Below are 10,327 nucleotides of genomic sequence, written 5' to 3' on the forward strand. Positions count from 1 at the left end.
CTTTTAATTTACTACTTGGTTGTTGTCCTTGTTGTAGTACTCTATGTAGAGTTTGTTGAAGCGTATCATTCATAATTGTGTTTATTAGCATGGTACATTGCATTTAATTGTGCTAATAAATACCCTTATAAATGCATCCTCAAAATTTTAGTTTACTATTATGTTACTTTACTTATAATACTATTTTACTATGGTGTTTTACATCTACTAGAATGTGAGTTTAGTGTGGATGTTAGGGTTAGTTTATGTAGTTTAGTATGATGTTAATTTATTTCAATTTGAGGTTTAGTGTAATTTTAGGATTAGTGAAATCTAGTGTTAGTTTACTATCATACTAGTTTAGAGTATTTTCAAGAAGCCCTTTTATAGGCATATTTAACAATATTGTTAAATGATAATTAGTTGTGCTAGTAGACATGCCTATAAATATGGGCGCTTTAGAAATGTTAGTCCATTCCTTTCTGAGTTATTGTAATGTTATTTATTTTTAGTGTATTTTTATTTTTTGTAATATTAGTTTATTATTATATTAATGTAGTGCGATTTTAGGATGAATTTATGTATATTTTTAAACAAAAGCTAGTTTTTTGGGTCTAGTCTATGTCAAATATTTAGTTTCCATTAGTCTTGTTTGGTTTTATTTTGTGTCTAGATGGAGCAACACATACTTGTCTATGATGTAGATTGAGAAATTCTCAGTCGCTAGGGTGTTGCGTGTAGGTTTGGCAAGTTGCTGTGCAGGCATGTGTGGAAGGTGTCAAAAGAGCAAGCAACTTTGATGTGGAGTAGGTTGCTTTGACACCACACACTACGCGCATCTCATTGCAAGGAGATCCTTATGCTTATCATTGATTTGTGTCTTCCCCCTATGCATTTCCAACAAGTGATGTAAAAACCTAAGGTTTGGTAATAATAGCCTCAATAAGAGTAGGTTCATTAAACCTTAAACGCTTTGGCAAGAATAGTCTCAAGTTGCGATTCTTTCACATCGTGTTTATGTGATGGGCATGAAGGGGTGTGATAATTAGTTGGGGGTGCATGCTCGGAGAGATCTCCATGCAGGAAAGGGAAGGAGATGGTCTCTGACGGCGGGGTGATGGTGGTGAGGGGAGTGTTGTGGCGGCAGGCAGATAAGGAGAAGAAGAAGTATTGAGAGCAAGTAAATCATAAAGAAGAAGAAGAAGAAGATGGCGAGCCCCGGCAACGTCGTGTATGACGAGAACGACCACCCTCGCATGGGCGCCGTCAGGCCTTCCTTCCGCAAAAACGTCCTCCTCGTCAAACCCAAATTAGGAACCGTCAGTATATATCTCATAAATTCCTTCACGCCTCATAATTCACCCACTCATTCATCCTTCACTGCATCAATCGATCAACCCACGTATTCATCAATGTCACTCACCCGACTGCATCACGTAACCCTAATTTCATCAGCCTGTCTCATCCTTTTCTCTCATTCGCATCAATTTATCATTGCATCTAGTCGACCTCATCATTCGATGCCTAGTTTATCATCGCATCAATCTATCACTATCGCCTGACCCCTTCATTCATTCATTACTTGCATCAGTCCATCCATCTGCAACATCCACCCCGTTCATTAATGACTCGTCCATTCAGTCACTGCATCATCGCATACATCAATAAGCCCGCCGTCTAATCCCTATCATCTGACCCCTTCATTCATTCATTACTTGCATCAGTCCATCCATCTGCAACATCCACCCCGTTCATTACTCGTCCATCCAGTCACTGCATCATCGCATACATCAATAAGCCCGCCGTCTAATCCCTTATCGTCTGACCCCTTCATTCATTCATTACTTGCATCAGTCCATCCATCTGCAACATCCACCCCGTTCATTACTCGTCCATCCAGTCACTGCATCATCGCATACATCAATAAGTCCGCCGTCTAATCCCTCGCTCATCATTCGCATCAACTGATGATCATTCCATCAGTCGTTCTGATTATTGATCATCGTGCGCTTGTTAATTCTTCAATTATCAATAACTGCATCAATCATTCAATCCGTCGACACTCCCCCTGATTGATCTTTCCATCATTCATTTCTATTCAATCCATTATAAGTTCAACATCATTCCTCCGAATCAACACTTTCTTTCGTCGTTTCCATCGCCCTTTCTTTTCCAAGTATGTAGGGTTTGTTTGTGAAGCTACTCTACTACTGTCTTTGTTCATGTTTCAAACTAATGTTGCCATCTTGTTTGGAAGTAGCTTGCAAATTCTTCTTGATATGAAACTTGGGAAAACGAACTTACTAATAGGCCCTTACATATAGAAAGGGTCAAATGCCTCTTTAAATTTTATAGATATAGTTACAATCTTAAAGAGAGGAGATATTTGCATGTGCTTGGCATACATTGTGGCTTCAGCATTTGACTACATATAATGTAAGGCACTCCAAAAACAAAATAACATTGGATAGACACTTGTCACATGAAAATAGGTGATGAAATCAAATGTTGATAATCTTTTCCATGTGATCAGGCTAGACAAGTGAATGTTGATCTCCCTGACAATGATTGGATTTATGGAGTTTGCAATGAGTATGATGAAGAGGGTGTAAGAGAAGGCAAGTCTTTGTTAGAAACTAATTATATCTTTTATCATGCTTTCTTCCACAAGGATATCATTTCCATTCTTCACACATATCTATTATAGGGCTAAGTATTCGTGTTTTTGTTGAAAAACTATTTTATGCCATTTCCAACATCTACGTTTTCAATAATTTGTGTTAGCAAACAGTCCTTATTCATAAAGAAAATGAACCCGACTTGGAAAGAAAGAGAGGACCAGACATCCTTGCCATGAACAAGTTAGCTGCTGTTAGGTAAGTTCTTATGTTTGCAAGGATGAATGCCATTGTGCTTGTTCAAAAAGTGAAGTGTCGTATGGTTCTCTTAACAGCTTACACACTTGAAGCCTAGAAAAATGTTTATGTAGAGTTTCACATAGACTTCCTGTGGTGATATGTATGTAGGAATGTCTCAAGAGCATGCCAACAACGACCCTTTCGGAACAAGCATCTTATAAGACTACACATCAGTAGACGAGTTGTAAGAATTCTTATCACACACCAAAATTTGAAGGCATAAAAGTTACAAATACAAAAGGTAAGTTTGACTAATTATTATTGTCACATTGATGGTAGGGAAAAAGTCCATCTGCAAAGTTGCCGTCAAAGGTTGATCCAAATTATGTTTATGGAAGGCCTGGGGAAAAGTAATATATATATATATCTCTCCACACGCACACGCACACGCACATGCACATGCACACGCACACGCACACGCGCACGCGCACGCCCACGCGCACGCGCACGCGCACATGCACACGCACACGCGCACGCGCACGCGCGTGCGTGCTCACACACACACACACACACACACACACACACACACACACACACACACACACACACACACACACACACACACACACACACACACACACACACACACACACACACACACACACACACACACACACACACACACACACACACACACACACACACACACACACACACACACACACACACACACACACACACACACACACACACACACACACACACACACACACACACACACACACACACACACACACACACACACATTTGTGTTTGTGTATATGTGTGTTGTCTACATGTGTGCATGCATACACATACAAACATGTAAATGTGGATGTGTACATGTGCAATTTTCGTGATGCACAAAAATGCGCATGAATGCTTGTGTGTATGTATCGATGTATGTATACATCCATGAACGTTTGCATTATGTATGTAATGTGTGCATGTATATGAGAGTTTTGTAAGTTATACAGGTGTGGCATCTCCTTTTGTACATTTTCTTGTAAATTAGGGTGAGAAAAAGACATTCAATTACTTCACCCTAAAGTCAAAAGTTTTGGAGAAGTATTGGAATAGTTTTAAGAAGCAAATATACCTTATAAAACATATATTCTTACAAACACCTATCTCAAACAATACTTTCTAAAACAAAAATCATCTCAAATATTGGTTTGTATTGTTTGCTTATGGTAATGTGTGATAGGGATGAAGACATGTGGAAAATAATGGAGTACAGATATTCTGATGAATGGATTAAGATGAACCTACAACATCCTCATGTGTTTGGAGATCAAAAGTTTGACTTTAGATATCCAAAAACTAATCATAGTGCATTGCTTAGGTGTTATGAAACCAATACAAGAAAATATGTGATGCCAAAAAAGGAGCGCTTCATTATTAGTCGATTCAAAAATGTGCCAAAGAGGATAGACAATGTGAATACTACGCCCCTTAAAAGAGACTAAGACTGGTTTTTGACTTAATCATTTATCAAAGAAAGATTGGGAAATTGTCCCTAAGAGTGCTCTTACCTCTTTTTCTAACTTTCAAGTTGTCATTCTATTATTGCCCATGTCACATGTATACGTGCTTTGCACAAGAAGTGTGGGTTACAATGACCAAATGTAAGATGCTTTTCTCAGATTGATCGAATTATCGGATGACTATTGTGTGTTAAAAGAATCAATTGGGTTCAAACTATATTCAAGATATAAGAGTGACTAGAAGCACTATTTGAAATGATATTCCTATCAATGACTTTTGTATGAACAATACATGTTTTTAATGTTCATGCCAGTGTGTGTTAGTGGATAACTCTCTTCCTCTCTCTCAAAATCTTTTCTTCCCTTATCATATAATAGGCTAAACTTACATAGAATAAGATCACAAATGTATGGTTATGTTTACATAAAATAAAAATGGAAAATAGATTAAAATGAGACACCCAAGGTTTGATGCTCTAAAATCTAAAAAGATAGTTCTTCTAAGATCCTTATATGAGTTAAACTCATTTAATAGCTAAGTTAAGCAGACTATTTCTCATATTTATTCTAAAGGGACTGACTTAGACATAATTTACGCTTAAAATTATATTAGGGGAGCCATAGAGGGAAAAGAATAAGCTAAAATCTAAGGGAACCAATCCCATTACAAGCACTACTCTATTTCCAAGATTGAATGACTTATGACTAAGAATATACATTTTCATGTATACGTTTGCATGGTATAGTGGTTTTAAGTCCTTAGAGATCAAGGGATAGGCGAAGGCCATGCTTAAGAGGGTAAGTGATATATATGTTTAGTCAATGATAGAAAATTTTCAAATTCACAATCTTATTTCAAAATTAACTTGGCTAGAATTCACACACACACACACACACACACACACACACACACACACACACACACACACACACACACACACACACACACACACACACACACACACACACACACACACACACACACACACACACACACACACACACACACACACACACACACACACACACACACACACACACACACACACACACACACACACACACACACACACACACACACACACACACACACACACACACACACACACACACACACACACACACACACACACACACACACACACACACACACACACACACACACACACACACACACACACATACATGCACGCACACACACACATGCATGCACGCACACACACGCACGCATGCACGCACGCACGCACGCACGCATGCACGCACGCACGCACGCACACATGCACACGCACATGCACGCACAGGCACACACGCACAAAGCCTAGGGTTCGGTTCACTATGTAAATCCTCTATATCACATGCATTTAAGGCCTATTTGAAAATACATTTATCTATGAATTTTCTTTAAATAAAAGACACTTTTTTCTATTCAATCTATGAATAATCAATTTATATGGCACCCTTTTTTATGTAAAAAATGTGTAAAAAAGGTATTAAAAATAAATTATTTTGAGTCCACATGATATGCTTACATATTTTCAAGTGACCCTACGTCCAAAACAACCCCCCTTCCCCCCCCCCCCCCCCCCGCCCGCCTTCTCAGTGCAGTATTCATAATTTGAATCATCTTTGAAAAAATATTTCCTTCACTCTCCTATATGGCACAATATACTCGAATGATGTGTTTCTTTGATGATAGTAGAGGCTTCAACCATGATAGAGCTACTATTACCAATATTGAATGCAATAGAATTAAAAAGAGCCTGAAGTCAGTGTTAAGGGTGGTGAGGGTGTCTATAGGATCATGATTATTTTACATGGTAATTTAGAATATTTCACTTTAGGAAAATGAAGAAGTGGCAAGGGAAAAGATGGTCAATTGGTAGGGGGTGAGATAGTGAGATAGACATGGAGACAATGGAAAGGGGTTAACATGTAAGGGAAGAACAAATATTCGGCTTGGTAGAGATGCGTGTCATGCACAAGATAGGGAAAATGTAGGGAAATGAGAGGTTTGGGGAGAGGTGACAAGCTTAGAAATAGAGGCGATAGCTAGGTAAGGAGGAGAGCTCATGGTTTGTGAAAAGGGGTGAAATGTAGGGACAAAAGATAAGGAAAGACATTGGCGAAGATGGTGCACAACTCATGAACTTGTCAAGACATATTGTCTTTGCATGGAACACACCACCATCTATACCACTACCCATCCCTTTTTTACATGCTTGGATTTGCCACCTCTTTCATTTTGATGTTATATCCTACAACTTGTCAAACCACCTACATCTCATCCCATGTGGTTTTGATAAAGATAGTACATTTTTAGGCATGAGTATACCTTATATATAAAATACACCTCACAAAATAGTGGTGGTGGACGCCCATCAAAGCACTAAAAATAGGTTATTTTAATGTTTGTATGCACATATACACACGCACGTGCATGCACATGTGCATGCGTGCACACACACACACACACACACACACACACACACACACACACACACACACACACACACACACACACACACACACACACACACACACACACACACACACACACACACACACACACACACACACACACACACACACACACACACACACACACACACACACACACACACACACACACACACACACACACACACACACACACACACACACACACACACACACACACACACACACACACACACACAGAGAGAGAGAGAGAGAGAGAGAGAGAGAGAGAGAGAGAGAGAGAGAGAGAGAGAGAGAGAGAGAGAGAGAGAGAGAGAGAGAGAGAGAGAGAGAGAGAGAGAGAGAGAGAGAGAGAGAGTGTGTGTGTGTTTCATCATCTTCATTCTCAAAATTTTTATTATCTACTTCTTTTTCTTCTCTTTCACTCACATACGAAGGAATGGATTAATAATGAGTGGGAACATGAGGATCTTCCATACCTTGGAACAATTGAATATTAATGCTTCATCCTTGAAATCTAGGTTACAACAAAGAAGGAGATATGTATATATGTGCATTCCTCACTTTCTCTTGTCTTATTTTCTTATTCTGTTACATTCATGGAAGTATGAGTAAATTAGGAAAGAGTTAATGTCCCCTTGTTGAGCTCATAGAGTCCATATCTTATTTCCACTTCTAGGGTCAATGGAAATCCATTACTTGACTGTTATGACCTCTAAAGGCCACAACAGAAACACAAAAGACACCATACTGCTTGAAATTACCCTGTTGCTCTGCATATAACTTCCTAAATCATTTTACATCCATTTTAAGCATTTAATATTCAGGAGTGATATGCATACACAAAGTACATATTATATTCACTAATACAAAACTGTTGTCTTGAAAAATATCACACAGTTTATTGTCATCACGACCATTCTTGATCACACAAAATCTGAAAAGATACTTCGTGAATCTTAGGTCACACCTGGACTTTAGGTGAACATCATATGAAATATAAAGTCCCTTTACACATGTTGATCTTAAAAGCCTACATGCATATAAGTACTAGGGTATAGAGTACTAAATAGACAATGGAATCCAAACCTTAACACCTGGCACAACATGGTGGATGACTGGGACAGTTAGGACTCGAACCCACAAGCATGCAACTAACTATCAGAAAGCATGAAAATTGACTATAAGAGAACACAATAATACCAAGCTAGAGACCTTGCACCCCTTGACAAATCACATTGAGCACTAGCGAGTAGAGCCTCTCTAGGATACTCACAGCCCTCTAGTCCTAAAAGTCAATGAAATGAACTAAGAACTATCATGAGTGAAAACAAAAAAGTACAATAGAGATAAAAGCTAAAGAGCTCTTGGGACATAAAGGATAATATCCGTGCATGAGGACATCTGCACAACTAAATCATCAGTACCATGCATCGTAGTAGCATCATGATTCTTAGCACTAAGATCTTGATTAACTTCATGAATCACCTCTACAAATACATATTCTTTGTTAACAAACTTAAAATCCTTTTGCTGCAATAATGATGCCACATAATCCTCACTTTGTCTTTTTGCTTTCAAAGCATTTTCCAACTTAGCATTCAAGTACATACACCTAGTCTCTAACTTAGTCACCCTCTAAGCCAATGCATCTTTTTCTTGCACCAATGCATCATGTTCTATTGAAACAAAGATATCTTAAAGCATGTTATATGGTCCAGATATTACAACATCAAATTTCTCAACAACCAACTACCGTGCATTTTTAGCATCACTCAACAAAGCATTTCTAATATCTTCAACTTCAGAATTCAAGATAACAGAGGCATCTACATCCACCTCCACACTTTGCAAGATCCATTGCTCCACCTCTTGAAGAGGCTGGAATCTCTTTAACATCAGTTTATGTTCCACTTGCAGCTTTTCATACATTTCCATGAAAGTTTTCATCTCTACCAGATATTTAGTCTGAAGCTCATTTGTCCATCTTTCAAATAAGGCAATATACATTTTATCCTTATCTATCAACTACTGCATTTTTGCAAACACGCTGTAATTCCAATGAGTCATAACTCAACTTGTTTTACTTGCAACTGTTTAGACAAATTCTCTGATTTCTTTTGGTGAACATGTAATTGACCCTGCAAATTTTTTACCCTACCTATAGTCTGAACATTATCTTCATCATACTGCTGAAAATAAATCATCACCCTCTACATTATAGCCATTGCATCAGAGACACTACCAATAGTCAAATCATCCATCCAAGAAGGTATAGAAGCAGATGGAGCATTTGTTACATGAGCAACCACATGTTCATCTGATGCTAGGAGGCATATTATACAGTGGATTCCATGCCACGGTGGATTCCGTGAGGTTTTACGGTGGATTCCGTAAACTTTTATTACCGGGGCTCATACACAAAGTGGATTCTTTGTGCGAGAAGTCAATGGGGACGCCTATCCTTTTCGGGCATTTCGTTAATTTAGTGTGTACATGGGTGATTCCATAGTGGGTGATTCCGTAAAATACATATTAAATTTATAAAAATTTATGAGTTTAGAGTGCGCATTCGTGATAAATTAAGGTTAGGATTGATTTCTAACCAATTGATTTATTTATGTAGCTGAAAACTGCTAGGTATTCACTTTTGTTGGTTTAATTGTATTATTTTACTAACGATTGTGAACGCTTCAGTTGATGTATAGAGATAGCAGCAGTGGCGGTGGAAAGCATTGGAGGATAGCGTGTATTCGAGTTATCATCTATATTTTGATGGGCCCATACCTTAGGCATGGCGCCTATATTTTGTCACGCCTATTTATTAAGGCGTTGGATATTTATTTATTATTTTTGTATGCGCATGGGCACACGATTTAGATATTTGTATTTGGACATTGTAGTGGGTATGTCTGACTTCTTGGGCGCCTGCCCATTAGCTTTATTTCTACTTGGTACTAAAGCAAACTCAAAAGCCAAAAGCGTGCTATATTGTAATTTGGGCTATTATTTGAGCTTGAAGATGATTAATACATAAAATACATGCTTTGTGGAGCGCTCACACAAGGCATGGGGGGAGATTGCACCCAATTGGTCTCTTGTTCATGTCGTGTAAGTCTTCTACATTGATTTGTGTGCAAAAAGTAGAGTTCTTTTGTTCTTGGGGACCTTCTGACAGTCACTACGCGCGCTTACGGCATCCGATCTGTGCACCAGTGGTATCAGAGCGAAGCTGAGATCAAGAGCTTCCAATTGCTACCCATCTTGCGCGAAGGCGGAGCTCCTGGAATGATCGAGCTCTACAATGAGTTTCATCGCAAATGGTCGATACAGGTGGATTCCTGGCGGTCAAGAACCTCTATCTGCAGCCTTTGATCGCAAAGGACCGGCCTGAGGAGGCGGAGGACCACTCCTACATCTCCCTTTCCAAGTCGTTTGGTAACAGAGAATACAGTAAGCTCCATATCTTCAAAAAGCTTAAAAGCTTAAATTCAAAGGTTAGAAAGC

General features: G+C 38.7%; 1 protein-coding gene across 1 annotated transcript; it reads left to right on the top strand.

The window, feature by feature from the left end:
* The first annotated feature begins 1,014 nt into the window (after positions 1–1,014).
* Positions 1,015–4,539, top strand: LOC148024522 (uncharacterized). The gene is made up of 6 exons (XM_087693716.1): positions 1,015–1,298; positions 2,513–2,597; positions 2,771–2,855; positions 3,006–3,081; positions 3,177–3,247; positions 4,084–4,539. The coding sequence occupies exons 1-6, from the start codon at positions 1,188–1,190 to the stop codon at positions 4,343–4,345; spliced, it is 690 nt and encodes a 229-aa protein (XP_087549842.1). The 5' UTR covers positions 1,015–1,187; the 3' UTR covers positions 4,346–4,539.
* The last annotated feature ends 5,788 nt before the right edge of the window (positions 4,540–10,327 follow it).

This window comes from Lygodium microphyllum, chromosome 15 (assembly GCF_053477565.2).
Source record: "Lygodium microphyllum isolate KBCC chromosome 15, Lygodium_microphyllum_v1.1.10, whole genome shotgun sequence".
NCBI lineage: Eukaryota > Viridiplantae > Streptophyta > Polypodiopsida > Schizaeales > Lygodiaceae > Lygodium > Lygodium microphyllum.

Bases quoted from the DNA above. Each gene is read 5' to 3' on its own strand.
- LOC148024522 (XM_087693716.1), top strand. From the start codon at position 1,188: ATGGCGAGCCCCGGCAACGTCGTGTATGACGAGAACGACCACCCTCGC. The intron at 2,598-2,770 runs GCAAGTCTTTGT...GTTAGCAAACAG, and splicing joins TGAAGAGGGTGTAAGAGAAG to TCCTTATTCATAAAGAAAAT. The intron at 3,248-4,083 runs GTAATATATATA...AATGTGTGATAG, and splicing joins TATGGAAGGCCTGGGGAAAA to GGATGAAGACATGTGGAAAA.